The sequence below is a fragment of the Marmota monax genome, unplaced genomic scaffold (assembly GCF_021218885.2).
Source record: "Marmota monax isolate L192 unplaced genomic scaffold, Marmota_monax_Labrador192_F-V1.1 WCK01_AAM20220418_F8-fsc00008, whole genome shotgun sequence".
NCBI classification, from domain to species: Eukaryota; Metazoa; Chordata; class Mammalia; order Rodentia; family Sciuridae; genus Marmota; species Marmota monax.
In genome coordinates, this window is record NW_026694432.1 from 24,993,781 (window position 1) to 25,020,260 (window position 26,480).

Here is a 26,480-nt window from a genome sequence, read left to right on the forward strand (position 1 = left end):
CATAAACTTTGAACTTGCTTTATTGACAGAAATCACTCTGTAGAACTGAACTCTGACATAAATCATCCAGAAAATATGACTTAATTATTGAATGCCTGCATTATGGCAGGTGAAATGTGTGGAAGCACTAAAGGACCCTTCAGCAAACCATCAAATAAATGTATCAAACTTGTGCTCTAGGCTGGGAGTGTGTAGCTCCATGGTAGACCATTTATGTAGCATGCATGAGGCCCTGAGTTTGACCTCCAGCACCACAAAAACCAAACTAACAGCACTAATGTCCTCATAATCTGTAAATCGTGATTAACTTTGAGATTTATGGAGAGAGTTAGTATGGATATGTGGGGAAAGGTGATTGGAAAAGATGCAAGGTTTCTCTTATTCTGTCAGTTTTACGGTAAATTTGGCATGAGGTAAGATTTGATTGTAAATGTACTGGCCCTCTAAAAAATTAAAGTGCTTCAGTTGTGGGTCATAAAGTCATTATATCTGTTACTGTGAATTATAAGTGAAATTTTTGAAAATCATTGATTTATATGTAGAACTGGCAGAATAAGAATAAAAAATAATAAAAAATCATATACTGATTTTTTTCCTACCAATAAACTCCCCTAATGAATTTTAAGAAATTATAGTTATTCTCCTATTTCATCCCATTTTTAGGAACTAGTAGACCAAAATAAGTTTTACGCAGAATTTTTAATTTTTTAACTGTAGGACCCACTGTTTTGAAATTGCTTTTTCATAATCTAAGCTTGTACCAGATCACCAAGCACTTGTAGCCACCAATCCTTCTTCAGGAAATTGAGAGAGTATTGCCGTTTTTAGGATTGTATGAATCATACTTTTGTTTTACAGGGAAAGGTACACAGTTATGGGCCTCAACTATAATTGACTGACTCTCTTTTATCCCTATAATACAGTACCCAACAACAAAATTTGGATAAAAAACAGTTTAAAATTTAGATCCTGAGGCGCTATTAGCTTTTTAATAAATAAGGTAAATAGGGCTTGGGTGAAAATATCTGCATAGCCAGGCACAGTAGTGCATGCATGTAATCCCAGCAGCCTGGAGGGGCAGAGATAGAAGGATTGTGAGTTCAAAGCCAGCCTTAGCAATCTAGCGAGGCCCTAAGCAGCTCAGCCAGACCCTTTATAAATAAAATTTTGTTTAACAAAAAATAGAAAGAAAAGAAAATATCTGCAAAATTCTCCCAAAGCATTCATGGGTATATAACTTACAGGATAGAAACCACTAATATAAAGAGAACCTGGTTTGCTATCATAAAGTGATCTGGAGTTTTGCCAATTAAAGAAAAAAAAATCAATGGCTTGCTTTTATCATCCAATAAAATTTTATATGGAAGTTCTCCAATTTTATATAATAAGAATGGGGTTAAATAGAGATAGCTAGTACAGTAGCATAGTATCAAGGTAAGTGCTATGCCAAAAAAACTGTTTTAAAATTCATTTAAAAATATTAGTTCAGAGTACTTTTAGAGTCAGGATATTTTGAGAAAGATACATACATTCTGTTTCCAGGTACTTTATTTTCTTCTTATTAAACCACAGGCAAGGATGAAAATTGGCTCAGTGGTGGAGCACTTATCTAACACAGGATAGGGAGGAGCCCTTGGTTCCATCCACCCTCCCCCACCCCAAAGCAAAAGCTACTTAGATGGTTCGTTATCTTAAGGAAGTTTTTTGGTTTTGTTTCAAGTTACCTTTTCCTTTTCTCGAAAACATTTCCAAATAAATAGCTAAAGTACCTTTGTTTTTCATGAAGCCAAGGGTTGTGCCAAATTCCTTATTTCTGACATATCTAAACGATTGTTAGTTGACTTAATGAGCATTATTACCCTGACCAAAAGTTGATTAGTGTGGATGTATTGAAGTAGTTTCTGATGGCTTCCAATTATTTTTTTTTATCCAGAGGTATCCAGGAGGGTTGAAAACACAATTGGTAGTTTAAATTTTTTACATGGTATTTTCTGACTATAGTTCAGTGTTGCCTTTGGTTTTTGTTTGCTTGTTTGTTCATGAAGAGATAAATGTTGGAATCTGGTTTGTACAAACAGTTTTCTGCCTACATCTGTCCCTCTTTTTAGAATCCTGGAAGCCTTCTGATACTGAGGGCAAGAAGCAGTATGACAGGGAGTTTCTGCTGGACTTCCAGTTCATGCCAGCCTGTATACAGAAACCAGAGGGCCTGCCACCCATCAGTGATGTGGTTCTTGACAAGGTAAGCTGCATTCTCTGAGAAAGGTAGATCTTTGGGTGGAGCTGGTTTTAACTATCGGTGTAAATATGTGAAGATGTGAAGTATAAGCAATTTTTAGGAACTATAATACCAAAGAGCATTTGAGTAAAAATATATAATGTTTAAGAATTAGAATTTCCCAAAGCATTGTTGGATTTTAGGTTAGAGGCATGTTGAAATCGACATTTGAGTGGTGATTTTTTAAAAATTCATTAATTTGTCTGCTTATTATGGCTGTTTCCTAGTAATGTGGTAAAAATTCTGTGGTTGTTGGGGGAAACATATGACTAAATTGACACAGAACTCTTTCCCCACTGTTCTAAAATTTTATTATGTAATTCTAGCCTCACTGAGGACAGGTCAGAAACCTAGAAAGGTACTTGGAAGAGTAAACTTAAGATGGGAGTCAATATAGTTCAAATAAGGTGTATCTCAATTTTTTCCTTAGTGATTTAAGCCTCCAGTCCTGTGCAGATAGATAGGCATCCTTCCTGATTTTCTGTATGAATCATGGACTTAATGGATGCAAATAAAAATTAGTACTGTCAGTGTTGTTTAGATTAAAAGGAGTAAAATGGGGTGCTTAAGTAATTTCATAAAAATCAAAGATGAACCAGTGCTGCTAAAGAAGTTTGAAGGTTTGGGTTTTTTTTTTTTTTTTTGGTTTGTTTGTTTGTGTGTTTATTTTGATTTTGTGGTATTGAGGATCAAACTTAAGGCCACAAGCATGCTAAGGCCATAAGCACGCTGGGCATGTGCTCTACCACTGAACTGTAACCCCAGCCTCTGAACTATGCTTGAAGAGGAACTTTTATCCCTCATAAAAATATTAATTTTCTTATAGATTGAGATACCTGCCCTTTATGCAGATGTCCAGCATCTGCTATTCTGACCTTATTGATATTATTTTCCTTTCCCACAGTAATAGGTCTTCTTGTATCTTTGACTGTATCTAAGTGTACTCTCTTAGGTACCTGTGTGAGGATAGTTGAACAATTAGTGGTACAATTCAGAGGCCTCATCATTATTTCAGAGTGCCGGTGTTGTATTCAGTTTTATCATGCTCTTAGAAAATATTTTTGCCTGTCTCGCCACCTTATTTTTCTCTGGCTTTAGCCATTCATTAAATGATTTTTCGCTGAGCTGCTTAGTTTTGCTGACTCCAAACTCATGTTATATGCTTAATCAAAGTCAAATATCTCAGTTTAACAAGGCAGACAAAATGAAATTTTTTAAATGGGTTTCACATGAAACATTTCTCCTTTGAGACTTGTCTACTCTCTGTAAGTGAATTACTAACCTTAAAATGACAGCATCAAAACCAAAATGAACAATAGGAAGATATCTTAATAGGCCATGCTCTGACATCCTGGTGAATATCTTCTAAAACAAATTTCAAAATTTGGCCATATTTCAGAAGATCTCAAAATACCTTGCTTGTTTTATGTCCTTCTGTGGTTCTCTGCCATTAACTGATTGTGTGTAGCCTTAATCAGTCCGAGGACACAAGAACACTGTGTTTGCCCTGTGGCTCTGGAGCTAGCCCAGGAGAAGCTGCCATGGGTCTGGTTGACAACTTTTTAGTCAAAGGTTTTTGTTAATTCTTTAGCACTGAATGCTCTGAAACCTGTTGTAAGCTTTGTTTTTCCTTCATGCAGATCAACCAACCCAAATTGCCAATGCGAACTCTGGATCCTCGGATTTTGCCACGGGGACCGGATTTTACTCCAGCCTTTGCAGATTTTGGAAGGCAGCCACCTGGTGGAAGAGGTGTACCTGTAAGTGTAAGTTCCCTATAGTCAAAATTAGTTAGAAAAACTTTCATGGATTCCATAACATCTTGTCTAATGGCAAGACAGAGTGGCTGATTATTAGTAGCTGATTCCTGTAATAGAGGTGAAGACAGTCCTCTCCGTACGATTATTAAAGTAAATAAATACACTTAAATCATTTTTACTTGAAAGAAACTGGTCTGCATTGATTTGATCTTGGTTTTCTTTTTGTGTTTGTTTCTTCATATTTATTCCATTGAATTGACTTGCAAATATTTTTAAAAGTAGACCAACCTTTGATAGCATTCCTGTTTTGTTTTCAGGTATCCTGGTATACTGCAGATCTCTGATGACATTCAGTAATGTTCATCTCTTTGTCTTTGATTCTACAGATTTGCAAAGTGCAGAGCAGGCACGGATTGCCAATTCTGGAACAGAGCAAAGCCCCAAGTTGCACTCCACTGGCGATTGCACACCCACCCCTGAAGAGCCTGCCTCTAGGGGTGCGCTGAATCATTTTTCTTTTTTAAATGATAGCCTATGGTGTTATAATATTTTTCATTTTGCTTTTCTTATTTACTTTAGGTTGTGAAGTCAAAATGTAAACAAATAACATCTATAAAAGACTAGTATTGGTAAACTGCAGATTGCCATTGCACCCCCAGTGGCAGGCTCTTCAGCGGTGGAAGTGGCATCACCAATGGACTTATGCTGGGGCGCTGCACTGTGCAGGATTCGGCAGACACTGCCTACTCCATGCTTTGTAGATTTGCAGAAAGCATGGGGGAAAGTTGCCAAGGACATGACTGTGTCATTTCCCCTAAACTAGAATAGCAGAGGGTGCACTTAATCCAAAATTTGAATTAACTCAGGGTTTCATGTGTATTTTGAAGAGTTCTCTTTTAAGAGAACTTTATTCTGTGCTTGTATAAATATGTTTACATAAGGTGACACTTTATTTCCTCATCACCTTTTTATTTCTGTAATGGCAACTTTTGAAACCTGCTTCAGAATAAGACTGTACCGTGTGAAAACAAATGTCATTTTGTGTATATTTATTTGCCTGAAGCTAAATACTTATTCAAGGTACTTGAATGCCTATAGCATGTTGGAGGTGCTACAGAAAATTTCCCTGATCTGGAACATATTGTTTATTGAGCATCACCATCTCAAAGACTTCCATGTGTGTGAAAATCTGTTCACACACAGGTTCAAGGTGTTACCTTTATCTATTTTTTTATAAATATTAATTTTTTTTTTTTTACAGCTTGAATTTCCTCACCAAAATGTCTTAGAAAGCAGCTTTCTAAACTCTTTTATAACCTTTTTCCCCAGCACTATTTCCCTTCTTGATAATTTCAAATTATATTTGCATTACCTTTTATTCTGGTTTTGGTTTATAACATTGTTTTGCTAACATTTGAAATAATGTTCATGCCATTTTTGTTATTCTCTAGATTATAGCATCTGTGGTTACTTAAAATTGCTTTGTTCATGCCACTCTCAGAAGGTATGAATTACTGTGTCTCTTCTTCCAGTGTATATTGGCACTTATCATTACTATCGTGCTATTCATTGTTTTTCTAGTAATTAGTTATAGCAAAATGGAAATATCAAGAGTTTAATAAGCTGTGTATTTTAAAATATAGAAAGTACAAAGCTAATTTTAAAACCATGTCACACTGTGTACTTGACCACTCATTCTTATTCCTACATATGTCAGATGAGTTATTCTGATACATTCAAAGTAATGTGACTGAGAATAAGATATTATCTAGAATTTCTAATGTCTCCCCAAAGATCATTGTTATTTAACTAGTTTTCTATAAGTAGTTTCATTACATGTCAAAAGCTAGTTTTTATGGGAAATTTGGATCTCTCAGGGTGGTATTGATAACACAAACATTAATACAGTAGTTACACTTCTAGCCTTTCCTGTAGCTAGCAGACATTCTTTACTTAATTTGTTCAGCTCTCCTTGGTGTGTTAATATAGTTCTAGATGTTCACATCATAGGACATAAATATCTTAACATATAAAGGAGCAAAAAATAATGCTCTTTGGGGAAAAATAAGTAAACAGCAGCCCAGCTCTTTGTAGTTTCTGGTTCTATACCTCTGTCATTTTCACCAGCTATCCAAATTGGCTTATGATTAATTACCATCCTAGCATATTAAAATCTGTTAGATATGCTCCATAGTATGGCTTAAGTATCTATGACTTGTATTATAAACATTTCTGCAATAGACTTACTTATTACAAAAGAGTTTTAATGTACAGTAATTGTTTTAAAAATATTATACAGATGTGCAGATTCATACAAATTTTTATAAGTATTCCTTGATGGACAGTAAAGTGCATATCTGTTGGAAATACCCAGAAGGATCATCTCTATAGGTTTTGTTAATCAAATTGTTTGGCAATTTTGATGTTATTTTAATAGTATTCTGTTTATAGATATCAGAGAAAGTGCTCCAAAAGAATTGTCTTAAGAGGAACTATGGACCTTGTTTAATAAATTGCCATTTGTAATCATTTTAAGTACCCTTGAGATTAACTGATCTGTTATAAAAATCCTAGGAGCCAAGAAGTTCCTGTATTCATATAATCTCTCTATAAAGGAACACCTGGTTACTGTCTTTGAAAATAGAGCAAATGATTCTGTTTTCTTCGATTATTCAAGTAAGCAGAGGAATTTGTAGTTATAATCTCTAAAAGACATAGAAGCAATGAATATTAAATTCTAAAATAGATTTGTATATTTCTTATTTAATACATTTTTTTAAATTTAAAATTAGTAAAAAAAAATTAAACTTGTAGCTCACCTAGGGGAAAAAAAAAACAAACAACTCTGACTTTAAATTAGTCAACCCCAAATTTTGACACTTTAGTTATGATATTTGTGGACTTCCAGTACAATGTACATAAAGTTCCTCTTCTGGTCCATCAGTCAGGATTGTCTGTCCTTCAGGCAGGAAGATCAGATATCATTTCATTTTCTATACCCCATAACCCCAAAGCAGGGTCCCAGTTTTGTGTGTGTGTGTGTGCATGCGTGTGTGTGTGTGTTTGGTAATAAGTCATTCATCATGTGGTGCTTCTTTTGAAAAATACTATAAATCTGATAACTTGTATTGTTTTTTTCTCATTCAAAAAAGACACATAAGGGCTTGGGTTATGGCTCAAAAGAGACAAATATTTAAGTCCACTTGTCACTTTTTTAAAGAAAACCCTTTTGGTTCTTATTGATGATTGATGATATCTTGTATAGTTTTGAGGGGTTGTTTTTACGGTGCTGGGGGTATCAAATGCAGGGCCTTATGCATGTTAAATAAGCATTCAACTATATCCTACCTGTCCTTGCACAGTTTTAAGGTCCTTTTACATACCTTGTATCCTGTAATCCTCAGAATAACTTTTATCAGTAAAACAGACCTTGTATTTATGAGAAAACTTAAAATTCAGCAGTTAAGAAACTTGCCAACAGTAATTTTGCTCATAAGTAGGAGATTTGTATTCATGAGTCTGGTTCTTCTGTCTCCTAATTCCAGGTGTTGGTATTCCAAACAGTGACATTGTTCCCACACTGAAAACGTGAAAGAATTGGAGATTGATTAATTGTACATATTAAGGATTTTAAAACATAGTAAATGTTTTTAAACATTTGAGGGTTCAAAATATATACATAAATATTTGTGAACCCTGTTTATCGTATATTTGTACAGCAGTACAAATATCATTTTTAAATTTATCATGGGAACTTGCATGGAACTTTATCTTGGACCAACAACTTGCCAGTTAGCCTTTCAAATCTATCTTTACTTTGAAGCATTATTATTATTTATTAATATTTCTCACTTCTGTATTGCCCACTTGTAAACCATACATATTTATCTTGGGACAGGTAAAGGAATAAAGCATAAATAATCTCTGTCACTTTGCAGATTAAAAGCTTGACATATTCATTGGCATTTGCTGTAATTTTTGGAAATGTACACACAGTGACTCTTACATGCTTTTGAATTAATTTCCTTTCCTTACGCCCAGACACATTTGTATACCCACACACATTTATGTGCAAGTATGAAAATTAAATGTGTTAAATTGTTTGCCTGAGCTGTATCATCCTAGCATTGAAAGAGATATTAACCCATACAAGTCAACGTATTAAAGTATAACCTGGATTATAAGAACCAGACAGTACTTGGTTTACTGCAATTTTCTTTAAAAAATTGTTTGATCTGGACTACCAAATCAAAGTTGCAGTTACAAATAAAAGTTCTTGTGGTGGTACAATTAGGTTTAGCAGCTGTTACCTGTTTGTATTTTTTTTTAGTTTTTACCGACTTTCTGTAATATCATTTCTGATACCTCTGTGTTTAACTGATCTATTTTTTTAATGTTCACTAAAATGTATTAGATCATATTATCTTTACTATGTTCTTAACTGGATATATTTGACAAGATTGGTGTGAATTCCCCAGAAGTTCTAACTTTTGATCCTGATGTGTCTCTGATGTTACTATTTCTAATTAGTATAAGAGAATAATTTTGAGAGTGAGTGGTATGTAAAGGATTTTATCAATTTAAAACTCATACCAAGCTTTCTTTTTATATAAAGCATATTAATGAAGTCTATACTTAATTTGAAAAGGGCAACATTGGGTCATTAAGTAAGATATGATACTGGTCTGTGCCTTGTATGAAGATTATTTTCCTTTCCAATGTCAATATTTGCTCAGCATTTAAAATAATGTATCAGAAACAATAAAGGTCATCATCACACAACAACACGTCTGAGAGGTAACAGGGCTTAGCATCAACCCAGTGTTTTATTTATTTCTTTGTTTTGGGTGCTGGGGATTTAACCCAGGATCAGTTTTCTACTAATCTAAATAACCCGCCCTTTTTTTAAAAAAAAACAGGGTCTTTAGTGAGACATGAGCTTGAGCTGCATTGATTAAGTCCTCATTAAATTCCTGAGTCTGGCCTCAAAATTGTGATCCTCATCCCTTAGCCTCCCAAACCACTGGGATTACAGGCATGTGCCACTATACCAGGCCCAATGTTTAATCTTGCAGATTGATTTCCAAACATTTAAGGGAACTATGGTTATAGATATTTTGACATTCAGAAACGTAACTTTTAACTTACCCTGTTAAATCCTATAATAACAATACTTAATATGGTGACTGCTGCGACATGTCAACCTATATTGGTGTTTACAGGAAGAGTATGGTGGTAATCTAGGAGGAACAGGGAGCTAACAAATAGAGAAAGACATTTTTTCAAGGAGTGATTTAGTTTGACTCTCGTTGATTATAAGAAGGACTTATTTTGGTATTCCTGACCCAGCAAATTTAGAGCCATTCAGTATGGTCTGCTTTAGGGATATGTGAGAATACATACATCAGTGATATAGAGAATTTTAGTGATGAAGTGAATGTATTTGCATTTTACCCTAAAAATGTAAAACCCAGTTTTTAAAGCAAATTTATGACTAATAACTTCTTACCTGTAAATTTTTTGCAATTATGGAAAGTGGTCAGTCCTGTTTCATAACTATGTAGATGTTCAGCTAGAGATAGTCTCTTCCACTAGGAACAACTCTTTTTGTTTGTTTGTTTGTTTGTTTTGCCACTGGGGACTTAACTGGGGACACTTCATACCCATCCCTTTATTATATTATTACATTTTTTAATTTGAGACAGGGTTTCCCTAAATTACTTACAGTCCTCTTGCTGCAGCCTCCTGAGTTGCTGGAATTACAGGCGTGCGCCACCACACTTGACTAAAAGCACCATAACTTTTTCCTCCCATTTAGGACTTCAGAAGCAAAAAAATTTATAGAAGTAGAGAACATTATATAAGTTCATGGTATTCTGAGGTTAGAGCACATCTAATTTGAGGGCCTAATCTTTGTATCTCGAAGTATATGGTGTGAATATCAGGCTTGAGTTGAACAGCAAAACAGATACAGTAAATTGTTAAGTACTCTGAATAGATATAATATTCTTGTCCTAGTTGTTGAACGTTGGGCCACGGAGGTCTCAACCTGGACAGAGAAGGGAGCCCAGAAAGATCATCACCGTTTCTGTAAAAGAAGATGTGCACTTAAAAAAGGCAGAGAATGCCTGGAAGCCCAGCCAGAAACGAGATAGCCATGCTGAGGATCCTGAAAACATCAAAACCCAGGTGAGAACAGGAGCAGATCCTGACATTGTTCTAGAGCTAAATGATAACATTTTAATTTTTCTCAATGTTCCTTTGCCTTATTAGTATGTAGAAATATCAGTTTAAGACTTTTTATACTTCTAGTAAAAACATTATTCTAAAAGCTATCATGGATACTATTTTGTCTTGAAATTACCATTTCTGTGTTTTTTCAAAACAATTATGTCTGGAAGGATCATATATGAAAGGCTTCTATCATTCAGGCTTACATTAATGTTTTCTTTTCTTTAAAATACATCTTTATATTCTCTGTGTTGAAGCCCCTTTATCCTGTGCTAATCTTATCTAATTAGTACATTGCTCTAGTCAGTTGTTAGGCCTTCTTTTTTTCATACCAGGGATTGAACCCTGGGGCACTTAAACCACTGAGCCACATCCCAGCCCTTTTTTATATTTTGAGCCAAGGTCTTGCTAAGTTATGTAAGGCCTTCCTAAGTTTCTAATGCTACCTTTATACTTGTGATTCTCCTGCATCAGCCACCCATATTGCTAGGATTTCATGTGTGCACCTCTGAGGCCTTCATTTCTAAGAAACTAAAATTTGGAGTTTTTTGAAATAAAATGAAATTTTCTGTATCTTTTTGTTCATATTCTGCTCTCAGACCTCCTTAGCGTAAATTGAATGAATTCCTTTTTTAATCCACAAAATATTAATTTTTGCGTATTAAGTTATATAAAGCTGTAATTCCCATTTTGTGGTACATTACCTAGGTAACATCTGCTGTCTCCTTTGGATGTTCTTGTTTCTAGGCATTCAGACTAGATTCTCTCACAGATCACATATTAACTTTTCAGTCTTAATTTTTTTTAACATCTTTTATTTATTTATTTAACCATTAGCAGTTTTAGTGTAGCAGTTGAAAGATCCAGCTCTGGAGACAATCCTGATATCGTTAGGCAAGTTCTTAATCTCAACTACAAAGTGAAGATAGAAATAGTATCTACCTTGTAGGACCAGTGTGAAGATGAACTGAGATTATATGAAGCATTTGGCATGGTTACCAGAGCCTAATCATGTGCCTAGAATTTTGATGTCCTTGGACATGTCTTTGATTTAGCACCAGCAGAGAACTTCATACGTAGCAGATAATCATTGAACATTTGTTAAATGTTTTAAACCAACAACAAATGTTGTTTATACAAAGCAAAGACAAACATGATTTGATCCAAAAAAAAGCCAAGCTGTCCAACCTTGTTGGCTGTTTGCCTTTGTTCATCCCTTCAATGATGTCACAAAATTTGTCAGAAATCCCTAATTATGTCCTCCTTCACATTCACTGAAATCAAGTCCTTTATTTTCTGTCTCATCTGAACACAACCTTTAAAAAAAAAAAAAAACTTCTATAGTCCTTTTCTATAGTCCTTTCTTTGTTCCTCCTGAGAAATGCTTAACAATAATGGAGACCTAAGTATCTTCTTAAGACAGTTAAAAATTCCTACTGGATCTTCATTACTGTTTTGTTTTAATAGGTAAGACCCTTGTGTATTGGTGCCTTATGTCATTATGTCTGTGAAGAAGAAACAGATATTATCCCTTTTTTCCATGTGGAAATGGTATCTTCAGGAAATAAGTTTCCTATAGTGCTATGGTTATGGGACAGTCCAGTTCTTGTGATTTGTAATCTGCCTGTCTTTACTCTGTAGCTGACCCCCTCCCATTCAGAATTCTTATCTCAGAAACATAGAATAATTATATTAACATAAATACTATTAATTTAGTCTTTTCTGCATAGGTGTACCCCATGTTGCCTATTGTTCTTGATATTCTTTTCATTTTGTTAAATGAAAAGAAATAATATATTATCAAGAAATAATATCAATATAATAGGTTTTCTTTTTGCATATACCATCAGAAAACTCTGTCTCTCTTTCATCCCTTCCACTCTACACGTTATCTTCCTTCTTGGTGAACCATCATGTCCCCACGGCACTTCCAGGAAATCTCCACCTGAGATTTGTCTGCACCGTGCTGCTGTACTGCTTTGGTGCTGGTGCTGCTGGGTTCCTTTGCTTCATCTCTCTGTTCTTTGTGATGCCTAGTTCTAGTTCTGTTGCCTGATTCACTTGCCTGAAATACTGATTTGACCTTTTCTCTTCATCTGAGCTTTCTGATTGATTGATTGATTGATACATACATACATACATACTAGGGCTTGAGCTCAGGGGTACTCTACCACTAATCTGTATCTCCAACACTTTTATTTATATTTTTATTTTGAGACAGGATCTCTCTAAGTTGCCATGGCTGTTCTGAAACTTAGGATCCTCCTTTATTAGTCTCCCAGGGTGCTGGGATTATAGGTGTTGCCATACCTAGCTTTATATGTGTTTTATAAAGTAGCACTGAAGAGTCATTTTCTCTCACTACTAATGAACACTAGTCTGATATTTCCAGTTTGTTCTCTCTGTCCCCAAAATAGGAGTTTTCAGTATTAATTCCTTCCTAAGCTGGGCATGGTGGCACACGCATGTAATCTCAGAGACTCGGGAGGCTAAGGCAGGAGGAACACAATTTCAAGGCCAGCTTGGCCAATTTTAGTGAGACTCTGTCTCAGAAACGGATGAGATTGTGGCTTAGTGGTGGATGGCCTCTGGGTTTAGTCTCTGGTACCACTCACACACAAAAAAAACTCACAAACTTCTCTGGCATTTGATTGTATATGCTCATTGTGTTTATGGAAAGGATTTAAAATCCTCGGAGAGGGATTTAAGTGTAGAGGGATTAAGAGAGAAAGAGAGAGAAAGAGAAAAGCCTTCCTGGGGCTAGGGAGTATCTGAGTGGTAAATGTTTGCAACCCCCAGTACCAAAATCAAACAAGGAATAATCCCTTCCTAAAACATTTTCCTCTTTCTCAAATATCTTCTCCCTTTTCTTTTCACTTAGCCAGCTTTTTCCTTCCTTCATAATCTAGCCCAGTTCTCTTTTCCTTTTGAGGTCATTTCTTGACTAGTTCAGTGCCTGTGACGTACAATAATCCATTTTCTGATGTTGCTTTATCACTTTGTAAATATCTTACCTGTTCAGCTAGGTTTTGATACAGTAACTATGCCTTATATGTCATTTGTACCTAATGTCGAATTTTGTAGACATGAAGTAGAGAATTACAAATGAATGAGGATTTTCAATAAATACTTATTTCCTATTTATTGTCCTTTTTTTCTATGCTTATATTATTTTCTGAAAGTAAAAATAGTTGATGCTCTTTTACTAATATAAAGGTGAGTTTAACATTTTAAACCTGAAAGAAGATACTATCTTGGTTGACTTAAGCCTTTTTTCTTTCTCTCTCTTTTTGGGGCAGCGAGGGTACTGGTGATTGACCCTTTACCACTGATCTACATTCCCCCCCCATTTTTTTTTTTTTTTGAAACACTAAAGTCACTAATTTGCTGAGATTAGCCTCAAACTTTAATCTTCCTCCTCAGCTTCCCAAATCACTGGTATGTCAGGTGTGTGCCACTGGGCCCAACATTTTTTTTTCTTTTTAAAATCAAAACTGCCTTATTGCTGAAAATTTTGCCAATGTAATTTTTAAAAATTTTTGTTTGATTTATTATCTCCTGCCTAGAGAAAATGTTAGCATTTCTACACAAATTCTAAATATCCTTGTAGTCAAGTATTTTTTTAAAAATAAAATTTTAAAATTCTTAAGTTTTTTTAATAAGATTTTGTTATTATATCATGATTTCTTGCATTCTTACAACTTTTTTTGTCGACGTAATTAACTGAAAGAAACATTTCTTTTTTGTATACATTTCTATTATTGTTGGCAAACACCAACACTAACTGCCACCTCAATCAAGATATAAAACATTTTCATCAGACCTCAGTATTACCTTGTACTTACCCTTTTTCCTCATGCTCATGTCTGGTAATCAGTAATCTGTTCTGTCCCTGTAATGTTTCTTTGAATCATTTTAACCATGGCTTCCTATACTTAGCATATGTATTTTATATTCACCCATATTATTACACATGTTATGAACTGTTTTTGTGGTTGTTATCTTTTAACTGTCCAGTAGTATTAGTTTGTTTATTCAATTACATGGTAAACAGTTGCCAGCTTTTGGCAGTGACCACTAAGTTTGCCGTAAATCTTTACATGCAGGGTTTGTGTGAACATAAATTAGTTACTTTGGATGAGTTCCTCGCTGTGGGATTGGTGAATATATATTTACCCTTATTGGAAAATGCCAGTAAAGTTAAATGTTTTCCAGACTGGTTTTAAGTTTTGTGTTTCTGCTGGCAAAGAATGAGAGTCTCAGTTGTTTTTCATTTTCCCCACCATATGCTCTTTCCTACTTTTTAAAGTTTAAGTCGTTCTAATGGATATTCTGTCCGTGTATCATTGTAACTTTAATGACTTTGAACATCTTTTCATGCACTTTTTTGCAATTGCTACATCTTCTCTGGTAAAGTTTCTGTTTATATATTTTGCCCTTTTTCATTGAGTGATATATTTTCTTACTGTTGACTTTTCATAGTTCTTTACATATTCTGAGTTCTCTACATATTTACAGATTTTCTATGCTTTATGTTCTTATTTTATGACAGTGTTTTTCACAGAAAGCAGCTTTTTATTTTGATGATATTTAGTTTATCAATTTTTACATTTGTGGATTGTGCTTTTGCTGCCATTTCTAGGGAAATCTTTGCGTGACACAAGAATGCAAAGCTTTTTTCCTATGTTGTCTTCTAGAAGTTAATAATTTTAATTTTTATATTTAGTTCTGTGATCCACTTTTACTTGAGTTTTGTAAAAGGTACAAGATATAGATCAATGTTCATCTTTATTTTGAATGTCTGGTCATTCTCTCACAATTTGTTGACTTGACTCTTCACCATTGAATTCCCTTTGCATCTTTGTTGCAAGTCTGTTCATCATATATTTGAGTCTGTTTCTCTATTCTCCATTCTATTCTTTTGAGCTGTGCGTCTATCCTTTGGCCAGTACCACAGTTTTTATTTAGTCCTATATATAATTAATATTGAAATCAGATTATATGAGTTCTCCATTTTCTCCCCCCCGAAAACATTGCTCAGGCTTTTCTCTTTGGGTCTCTTTCGTCAGTGATTTATTGTTTTTGCCATACAGCTCCTGTGAATATTTTATTAGATTTTTATCAAGCTTTTTTGTTGTTGTTTTTGATTTTGATGTTATAGTAAATGGCACTTTAACAAATTTTTATTTATTTGCACTTGTCAGTGAACCCTGTAATTGCTAGACTGACTTATTATAGTAGCTCATTTTGTAGATTGTTTATCGTTTTTCTACGTACACAATTACATCATCTTTAAAGTATTTCTTCCTTTCTAATTTGTACACTTTATTTCTTTTTCTTTGTCTTATTGCACTAATTAGCATCTCCAGTATGATGTTGAATAGGAATGGTAAGGACAGATATTTTTGCTTTGTCCCCAATCTTAGCAGAAAGGTCTGAATCTTTTACCATTAAATAGGGTTTTAGATTCCCTTTTTCTAGCTGAGGCAAGTTTCTTTCATTCCTAATTTGATGAGTGTTTCTAAAATATCATTTTAAAAGACTCTTGCCTAGTATTTCATAACATAATTTATATTATACTGTAATTTAGAAAAAATCCTATAGTTACACATTGAAGTTATTTTCTACAAAGGATTATGATAGAAATTATTGTATCTAAAATCTTTTTACCTATCACTAAGGGCACATCCACAGTTTCATAACTTTTGATACATATTGTCACATTGGCGTTGGAAATGTCCCCAAAAGGGCTGTTCACTGATAGAGTGTGCTCTTGAGATGCACAAGGCCCTGGGTTCAATCCCCACCACCAAAAAGAAGAAAATAAATAGACAATATTCTTGCCAACAAAGTTTAAATGTATTTAGTTCCTAGAGTTCTCATCATCAGTCAAAAAAAAAGGTTGGATAATTTTTTATAAATTGCTAAAATAAATGTTTTAATAAATTATATTTTTAAAATCCTTCCAGAATGCATCTTATTGTCATAGTTAGGGTAATGTTCTTTTCTTCTTTGTGATTCTTTAGGAACTTTTCAGAAAAGTTCGAAGTATCTTAAATAAATTGACACCACAGATGTTCAACCAACTGATGAAGCAAGTGTCAGGACTAACTGTTGACACAGAGGAGCGGCTAAAAGGAGTCATTGACCTGGTCTTTGAGAAGGCTATTGATGAACCCAGTTTCTCTGTGGCTTACGCAAACATGTGTCGATGTCTAGTAACGGTAAGAAGAAAGGAAGGAGTAAAACCAGAAATCTCCGAGAGGTATATTCTCCCCTCACTACACATTCTTCCCAGAAATCTTAATGGGGCAATGTAAAGGGGAGAATATATTTTTAGCACTTATTAATATCCTTATTGGATAAAAGAAACTTACCTTATTAAAATATATCCACAGGGAGGGGACATGGAGAGCAGGGTGAAGTGGGCATGAAGTAGTCCTGTCAGCATAAGGGAGATGGAGCTGCTGTGACAGGGCCCTTGCCTGGCCTGTGAGCCCCTGGGCTCAATCTCCACTGCCTCAGAAAATAAATTAGTAATGTGAAATTATTGTGTAGGAATCAAGTTTCCTGGGACATCATGTTATATAGTATTAAAGCAACATTTCACTGAATTTGAAATTAAGTAACTTTTTAGTTTTAATTATAGCTTTTATGAAAACAAAAGGATGGTTTTCTTACGGTTAAAAGGTTTAAAACTGATAATTTCATCTTTTAGAAACTGTTAGGTTTATCTTTACATCATCCATAGCTCTTATTTCTCCACATCCTGTCCAAACTAGGAAAACAGGATGGGAGACCAATTTCTGATTGGTGTTCATTGTACTCCAGGTATTCTGCAATCATAAAATGCCACATTCCACCTGTGTTTTCTCTTTTACTGTTACCAAGGTACTTGTGTCAGAAATGCATGTCGTTTAACATTCGGGATTTTTCTTAATTATCACAACTTATTATCATCATACCTTGCTTCTTAGAAACAAGCTGTGAAAATGCAAAAGTCTGTTGTTCTACCAATATTTTTGAGTATCTATGTCAAAGGTAGGTAAATCTGTTTGGATTTGGAAAAAGTAACATCTTCTATCTTTAAGGAAGTTCAAAATACATAATTGGAAAAAAAAAACAGTATTTGTGAGGGGAAAAAAAACATGTTTGTGATGTTACAGTTTGTTGAGTGTGATTGAATAATTTAGACAAAATATAAATTAGACAAAAACGAAATCATTGTGTTAGTGAAAAGATAAACTTGTATGAAGCAAATAATGTGTTGGTCCTGAGGTGGTGTGGATAGGGGAATAGGTAAAGAGAAGAAAGAATGTGTTCCAGGAAGGTGCCTGTCTGAAGCAGTAAGCATTTGATGATGGTTACAGTCCTAACTTTGAATTCTCACACTTCTGAGTTTAAAATGTAAACTTTAAAAGTAAATTTCAAATTCCTACTCTGCCACTTGCAAACTTTTTAACCTTATTTAATATTCTTGGTTACAGTCCCTAACCCCAAAATAAATAAAGGAGAATAGTTAATCATCTCTTTAAGCCTCAGATTTTAATCCCTAAAATAAGATTGATTCATGCAGTTTATGGTATTGCCAGGATAAAGTAAGTAAATGAGTTAATTATTTAATGCTAGAATGAACTAAAATACTCAATGAACTAGATCAGTAGTCTCAATTGGGGCCTCCCTCCACCCCCCAATTGCTGGGAATTAAAGCTCTCTACCATTTAAGAATACATTTTTGAGAAAGACTTTTTTAATTTATAAAGCAAAGTGATATAATGGATTTGGCTTTCCAAAATTGCTTTGTAAATAGGACATGTATGCACCTGTATACACATACATATGCACAGGGACACGATATACACAGGTGCCTCCTCCATCAAAGCCTACCTAGGTAAAATACCACGTAAGGCTTACAGATAGCAATGGTAAGTCATGCCTGTGGGGTATGTCTCTGCCTTTGCTTGTTCAATTACAAATGACTGAAGGTGCCTGCAAAATCCCTCTTTACAAACAGCAAAACATTTAACTAGAATTTAGCACCACTTTTAGGAGGAAAACACTTCAAATATGAGGCAAATGGAAAAAAGTGGTCAAGAGAAATTTCCTATATCTAAATATGTACATAAATATAATTTTTAATTGGATAATTGCAACGTTAAATTGCTATGCTTTTGTTTCAACCATAATTGAAATGGAAGTTTCCATCTCAGAACCCCTCTAGAATATTGGCTCCCGAGGACAAAGGCTTTTTTCTTTTGTATTCACTGCTTAATTCCCCTTGCCTAGGATACTTCCTGGCACAAAATAGACCCTTGGACTGTGTTGTGAGTGAGTGGGTGAGTGCTTGAAATGAAAGAAAACCAATTGGAAGAAGTTTCTTTGATGCTACTGACTACTTTCGTTGCTTTCTATCTCTGTTATGGCAGACATGCTACCTCAGCTACAAAGAATTCTCTGTTACGTGAGATCCAAAACTTGTAGTGTTGTTACATTAAGTGCTTAAAGGCAAATCATCTGAAAAGTGACAAAATAGACTGAGAAGGCAATTGAGATAGTAAAACCTCAAACATATTTAAATCCCTGAAGGGTCTAGGGGTTCAGCTCAGCAGTAGAGTGAACTCATCTAGCATGCACAAGGCCCTGAGTTCCAGCCCTACCACCAAAAAGAAGAAGAAAAGAAAAACAAAGGTAAAGAGAGAAGGCAAGCCCGCCAACCAGCTTGCAATTACAGACATGAAAAGCCAGCCTTATCAAAGTATGTTGCCGGAGCAATAGGAGGGTTAGTGATATGTGGCTGACCCAAATGAAGGTCACAAATGTGTTGAAGGAAAGATTGATCGAAATGACTTAGCTTTTCTTAACTGACCCCGCTTTTGAATTGTATGTGCATCGCTTACCACTGTCTCTTTGAGTATATCTTTTTTTTTTTTTTTTAGTTGTCAATGGACCTTTATTTTATTTATTGATATGTGGTGCTGAGAATCGAACCTAGTGCCTCATACATGCTAGGCAAGCACTCTGCCACTGAGCCACAACCCCAGCCCCTTCTGAGTATATCTAATGAAGATATATTTTGATGTCTATGTTCACAATATGAGTAGTCTGATATGTATTTGGCAGGTGACTTACTAAGATCAGAAAATAGCCACTGATACATAGTATATTACCATGGATTCCTGTCATATTTGAACAGTTGCCTTATTGCTGTTCACATTTAAGAGTAAAACGTACTATAGAAACCAGTTTTAGGGTTAGCACATAAGTGTTATTTGGTTATATTATACTGGTTGTTCCAAATACTTCACCTTAGACTAGCATATACTTATGCAGCAAAATTGTCAGTGGACCTTGGGTTACCACTAGCATCTATATGTTCTGAGATAGCAGTGAAAATAGTATGCGAACCAAGGTCAAAGCCTGAACCTCCATTTTCTTTTTGACTATTTAATTATTGCACAAATGATAGCCTTTGATGATTCACTGTTAGTTTGATCCTTTTGGGGATAAGGATTGTCTGCCCTCAACACTGACAAATATGTTAGTAGTACAAATTCTGCTGTTGCCTTTGGAAGGTGACTAGGTTAGATGAGGTCACAGAGTTAGAGCACTTTTAGTTATAGGTTAGTGCTGTTGTAACAGGAAGAGATACCGAAGCTGCTTCTCCTTTGTATGTGAAGATACAGGGAGAAGTCAACTGTTCAGGCCAGGAAATGGGTCCTCAGCGTATCTGCCAGCATCTTGATTTCTGACTTCTCAGCCTCCAGAACTGTGAGAAATAAATATCTGTTGTTTAAGCCACCAGTCTGTGTTATTTTTTATAGCGGCCCAAGTATACTAAAGCAAATAGTCTTCATGTTCTTCCCCAGCTAACCAATTTCAGTGGGTTTCTGATCAGCCAGTATCCAGCAAATAACACATTTTGACTTAATGTCATAATTCTGTTGAATTTATCTTCTCTTAATGATCCCAGATTTTTTTTTTTTTTACCATGAATCACTGTTCTCAGAGGATATGTTCTCACTGATCCATTTCCATTTTTGCACAGCCTAGTCAACTATCCCCAGAGGACATTAAGATCATGTTCCAAAGAAGTCTTTTTAGGGAGCTGTGTAGATAGTCATTGATTTAGGAGGGGTGTGTGTGTGTGTGTGTTTCCCCCGAACATGTACTGTTCTCCTGCTTATTTGGTTTTGGTACTTCTGTGTGAATGTGTCTAAATTGCTTATGCATAATCACATATTTTTTAATGTCCTGTACCAATGAAATTTCCCTTGACCATCATTTGGGGATAGCAGATGGTTCAATTCTCTTGCTTTTCATTCTTCTCTTCTTATTGCTTAGTGAGCTAGCTATTGCTTATGTTCTTTCTTGTTAGCTCTGTTATTATAAAATAGATGACTCTTAATTTTTAATTATAGGTGTGTCAAATACAGTTTCAGGTGTTTAAATACAGCTTTATTAGTTGTTGATTGAGCCTTTACTATATGGCAGCCACTACTGTTTGCTTTACCTAGACTGTTTATTTAATCTTCCCAACAGCCCTAAGAGACAGATGTTATCATCCCCATTTGTGAATGAAACAGATTAATTGAAGCTAAATAATCTGACCAAAGTCACATAACATTGCTAGAATGACAACTGTCTCCAAATCTCCTATTTCAACAGCTATTTTATACTGTCCTTCATTTACAACATCTTGGAAATGAAGGGACTGAGTCTTAATGAATTAAGTTATTGAAGTACACACAGTTGATTTTATAGAGCAGAGATTTAGACCCTGATTTTGTTGACTCAGAATTCAGTAGTCTTTCAGTTTTAATGTTCTAAACACTTGTTTCTTGCTTACTTAACTGACTTATTAATTAAAGTGTTTCCACAAAATCTGTTTTATTGTATGCTCAAAGCTGTTCTCCCTGTTGGACACAGGTACTATACTTCCTTTGTTTTTGATGTTGAAACTGAAAGGTGGATTAAAAGAATTGCCTTTGTGTATATAGCAAGTGAGCGAATCTTTTGATTCTTAACCTAATTCTTTCAACATTGCTTCCCTACTCCTAAGGGGTTAAAAGAATTGATGAGAGATCATTCTTTACCATGAATTTAAAGCACAACTCCCATGACTTCCTTGCCTCATTTGATTTCTGTTTCTGTCACCCAAATCATCACAAGTTATATTTATTTCATTTTTCTGACTGATTGAGGGGCATTAACTCTGGTCCCTCTCACCATATGGTGTGACATGGGTTTTCTTTTTGCCCACATTTCTCCCACTTTCTGCACAGTAACTCCATAATGCAGAAAGCATCTCATTCGGGTTGATAGATTATGCCCAGAGCATTTTTATCTGTCAGTTATATACTTAATGTACTTGATGTTAGTGAATATGACAAGAAGATGGAAAGGACAGTATGGTTTTTTTTTTTTTTAACTTGAGTTCCTATATAGCAGTAAATTGGATATAAGTAAATTTTTAGAACCATTAGTTTGTTCTAGAACCTAAGTCACATTGGTGCCAGTCTGTTTATGGATGTACTTTATGATACATCCCATTTTCTTTGGCATTTCTTAGTCAATGTATTATCGTGTATTTTCGGTCTTGTATTTTAGAAGATGAAGTCCCCTTTGGCTTTTGCTTTGGAAAACTGTTTCTTTTGTATAGCATTTCTCAAAAGTTGATGAACTCCTGAGCCTGCTTATGGGACTATGGAGTAAGCCTGTGAAATGAACTATACTTGCTTGTATTTCTTTGGCTTGAATTTTATATTAGCTTTACTGTAGTTGTCTAAAAAACTTATTTGCTGATGTTCCCCTCTTTCTAAGTTAATATTTCCTGTTGAAAGAGGAACCTGGTGCCTCAGTTGATTAGAACTAGATATATTAAATAATCTTCCATTTGCAATAGGGAACATATGGGTTGGTGGTCCATCAGTGTGGCACAGCTACACCATAGCTTTGTGCCCTCCATTCTCAAGAACTTCTCTAACTATTTAGCCTCAATCAGCTATTCAAGTCCATTCTGTTTGAAAATATTAACTGTTTTGTGAATAGAAATAGAGTGTCTCTTCTTTTTCACCATTTTCTCCCATTAAAGCCTAGAGTAAAGAGCAAGTATTCATTTTAGAATTTAGGGATCCATTTTGTCATTCTAGAAAAGCCATTTTGCCGTGTTATACAACAGCTATTCAAAATTGTGCTGGGGAGTCATATGTAAAATAAAATATTATACTCAGAATCATTGCTATAATATGATACATATATATGTGGTGGGCGGGGGGGGGCATTCTTGGGATGGGGCCTTGTGCATGCAAGGCATGCACTCTACCAACTGAGCTATATCCCTAGCCCTGCTACATATTTTTTTTTTTCTTGAGACAGGGTTTTATTAAGTTGTCCAGGCTAGCCTCAAACTTGTGGTCCTCCTGTCTCAGGTTCCCAAGTAGCCATTATTACAGTCATATGCCGCTACATCTGGCTTTCTTTGTATTCTTAACATGTTCATAAGACCATCTCTGTGTTTAGCTACAAGTAACCTTGAGGATATGAGCTAGGTGGTTACTAGAAACCAGTTATTATTGGATGTGGTACATCTTACCTCCAAATGGCCCATTTCTTCTCTGGGTCTTTGTATATGTCAAAAGAATATTTCTAATGAAACCATTTGTTAGGCTAATTTTGGAGAAATAGTATATTCTTTTGGCACAAAAGAAGTGACTAGTTAACATACTACTGATGAACAGGGTGAGTGCTGGAATTATTATTAGGACATTTCTCCTGAGAAAAGATATTTTAGAAGTCCCCAAATGTCTTGTCTTCTACTTCTTCCTAGAGTAATGATCTCTAGGAAGTTCTCTCCTCTGGCCTTGAAATTCTCCCCTATCTTATGTCATTTTTATTTCTTTAAACCAAAATGCTTACAATGGTAATTTAAAGAATTAAAATTATAACCCTTCAGAGTTAGAAGTCTAAATAAGTGCAGGGTTGTAACTAATGATATGACAAGAATCCTAAGTCAGCTGGAAGCATGGACATAAAAGATATGTTACATTTGTGTGAGAATCCGTATATATTAAGTTTCAAACCATCTTAACACTGAATCATGAAATGCCTGAAATTTAAGTTGTATAGGGTTATAGCATGCTTCCCTGTAATGCAGTCAGCATTGTTTTGCACAATAAAGAAAACAGGTGTTTTTTATGCCTTTAATCTTGCTCTTTTGCGTTTTCCTATCTGGATACAGCTGAAAGTACCCATGGCAGACAAGCCTGGCAACACAGTAAATTTCCGGAAGCTGCTACTAAACCGCTGCCAGAAGGAGTTTGAAAAGGATAAAGCAGACGATGATGTCTTTGAGAAGAAGCAGAAAGAACTGGAAGCTGCCAGTGCTGTAAGTGATTTCACAGAAAAACAATGCTGTTTGCTTTGAGTATTATCAAATAGAATTTTCTCCTTTTCTCTTTGAGAAGAGGCCTATAGACTTTTCTTTTCTTGCAGAGGTGCCGTACTGATATTTAGGAGAATGCTTCATTCCTTTTAGTGTGAAGTATTAAAACAACTCAACCCTCAAACCCAGTTTTAATATTCATTCTAAGCCTGGACTTCAGGGAAGGTCACTGAGTTCTAGAAATCTGAAATGGATGCAAACTTTTAGGGATGTTCTGTTTTCTGATGAGTAGGTCTGTAGTTATTATCATTTTCAAGGGCATCTCACCCCCAGAAAGAGTAAGGCCCACAGACCTTGATGTCTCTTGGTGGGACAGTGTTCATCTTCAAGATGCTGTTATTCTTTCTGGTACAACAGCCAGAAGAGAAGACGAGGCTTCATGATGAACTAGAAGAAGCCAAGGACAAAGCCCGACGGAGATCTATTGGTAACATCAAATTTATTGGAGAACTGTTTAAACTCAAAATGCTCACCGAAGCCATCATGCATGACTGTGTGGTGAAACTGCTCAAGAACCATGATGAAGAATCCCTGGAGTGCCTGTGTCGCCTACTCACCACTATCGGCAAAGACCTAGACTTTGAGAAAGCGAAGGTAAAAATCCAGAAACTCAGAAGCCTTTAGCAGGCAGTCTTTGTTGGTTGCAAAAAACTTAAGCTGTCAACAGAAGTGTTGCATTTTACCCCAACAATCTACTCCATTTGTTTTTCTTATTTTGTTCCACTCATTGTCATTGATTAAATGACAGTGCTCTTTACCACATTTGCATTAAAGTTAGAGGTAAGGAGCATCCAGTTTGTAGAGTATTCATGTATTTGTCCCTTGTTCTTTTTTCTCTACTTCATGACCATTTTATAGTTCAGTTGTTTGTATGGCAAACAAATCAACTGTGTATACTTCAATAAGTTAATTCATTGAGACTCAGTCCCTTCATTTCCAAGATGTTATAAATGAAGGAGAATATAAAATAGCTGTTCAAACAAGAGTTTTGGAGACAGTCATCATTCTAGCTTTAATTAATCTGTTTCATTCATTGGATAATAACATCTATCTCTTAGGGCTGTTGGGAGGATTAAATAGATAGTCTAAGTAAAGCAAACAGAAGTGGCTGCCATATGGTAAGGGAAGAATAGCTACCATGGGCTAGGCCTGATGGTGATGAAGAAATAAAGAAGTCCCAGTAGCTTGCTTAAGTCTGCGGTCTGATTACTGACACGATTATTCAATCAGAACATAAGAAAACATTAAAAATACTGTAATCCACACCTAGCATTGTGCTGTCCACAAGGAATGTGGAAATTAGAAATAGTTGAAAGAAGACAATGTCAGAGCTGGGCATGATGGCACATACCTATAATCCCAGCACATTCGTGAGATCCTGTCTCAAAACAAAAAATTAAAAGGGTTGGGGATATAACTCAGTGATAAAGTGCCCATGGGTTCAATCCCCACTACCTAAATAAATAATAATGGTTATTATGTCATAAACGTTTTATAACCTCTGTGTCAGCTAGTATTATGTATGGTTATAAGAGAACAACCCCCCACATCTATCACTTATACAGAGTTGGGGTTTATTTCTCCTTATATAAACAAAGTTCAAAGGCACACAGTTCCAGCTTACCATCTTAGCATTCCTAAGGCATAACCCTGGTCCTTGTTCTCAGTAGAAGACAAGAAAGGAACAAAGTACAGTCACATCTCTCTTAAGGAAGGTTTCAGAGCTACAGTACAACTTCTTATTTATATTTTGGCCTGTAATTAATCACATCACCAAAGTCATCTGCTTGGGAGCCTAGAAAATGTAGTCTTTAGTTTGTTGGTCATATGCTCAATTAAAAATGGTACCATTACTTTTGACTGTAAGCTGTTGTTCCTAACTGCTAATCTGCAATTTTAAATTAGCATTTAACATTTGAATTTGTCATCCAGGAATACTAGTGATTTTTGTCTTTTGCAGCCGCGTATGGACCAGTACTTTAATCAGATGGAGAAAATTGTAAAAGAAAGAAAAACCTCATCTAGGATTCGATTCATGCTGCAAGATGTGATAGACCTACGGCTGGTAAGTAAGAGAAAAAAATAAATTAGCCTGCCATTCCAGTCTCTTTGGGTTAAGTAAGGATGTCCTATTATTTATAAGTATTAAAAACTTAATGTTTTTGCTTCAGGGCTTAGAACTTGATCTGGCAGACCTCCATAAGGAAGTTACATGAAAGAATAAAAGGTCTCTTGCCTATTACATGTTTCTTCTTAGTCCAGTTATCAAACACATTACGGTTTTGAAATTGACCATTCTGAATTCAAACTGTGGTCAGTTGAATAATAGTCTTTGTAAGCTAAATAATCAGAAAGTCTCATCTTCACAATGACACATTTAACTTCACCGAGGCTTACATTGTTAATCTCTAAAACTGAGAATGCTGCCTACCTTGCAGTTTTGTTGTAAAGATTGAATGAGATAACAGTGTCGGTGTTTTCTTCTCTGCTGTTTTTCCTGTAGACCTTCCTGTTCTGCTGCTTTTTTTCCTCCTTTCAAATACCAGAGTTGGGGTTTATTTCTCCTTATATAAACAAAGTTCAAAGGCACACAGTTCCAGCTTAACATCTTAGCATTCCTAAGGCATAACCCTGGTCCTTGTTCTCAGTAGAAGACAGGAAAGGAGCAAAGTACAGTCACATCTCTCTTAAGGAAGGTTTCAGAGCTACAGTACAACTTCTTATTCATATTTTGGCCTGTTTTCATTCCTGTCACCTCTTTGTCTTAGTT

At 35.3% G+C, this 26,480-nt stretch overlaps 1 protein-coding gene across 26 annotated transcripts in view; it reads left to right on the top strand.

Moving 5' to 3' along the window:
• Eif4g3 (eukaryotic translation initiation factor 4 gamma 3) overlaps positions 1-26,480 on the top strand; it is a 294,828-nt gene that overhangs the window by 224,967 nt on the left and 43,381 nt on the right. For 14 of the 26 annotated variants that reach the window (XM_058571093.1, XM_058571091.1, XM_058571090.1 and 11 more), the window contains 8 exons: positions 2,109-2,242; positions 3,919-4,044; positions 4,425-4,535; positions 10,057-10,227; positions 16,296-16,493; positions 23,507-23,653; positions 24,068-24,304; positions 25,671-25,775. In XM_058571093.1, coding sequence (XP_058427076.1) covers positions 2,109-2,242; positions 3,919-4,044; positions 4,425-4,535; positions 10,057-10,227; positions 16,296-16,493; positions 23,507-23,653; positions 24,068-24,304; positions 25,671-25,775 — 1,229 coding nt within the window. The remainder of the gene's footprint in view (positions 1-2,108; positions 2,243-3,918; positions 4,045-4,424; positions 4,536-10,056; positions 10,228-16,295; positions 16,494-23,506; positions 23,654-24,067; positions 24,305-25,670; positions 25,776-26,480) is intronic. The other 12 variants (XM_058571085.1, XM_058571086.1, XM_058571087.1 and 9 more) reach the window with 3 other exon arrangements.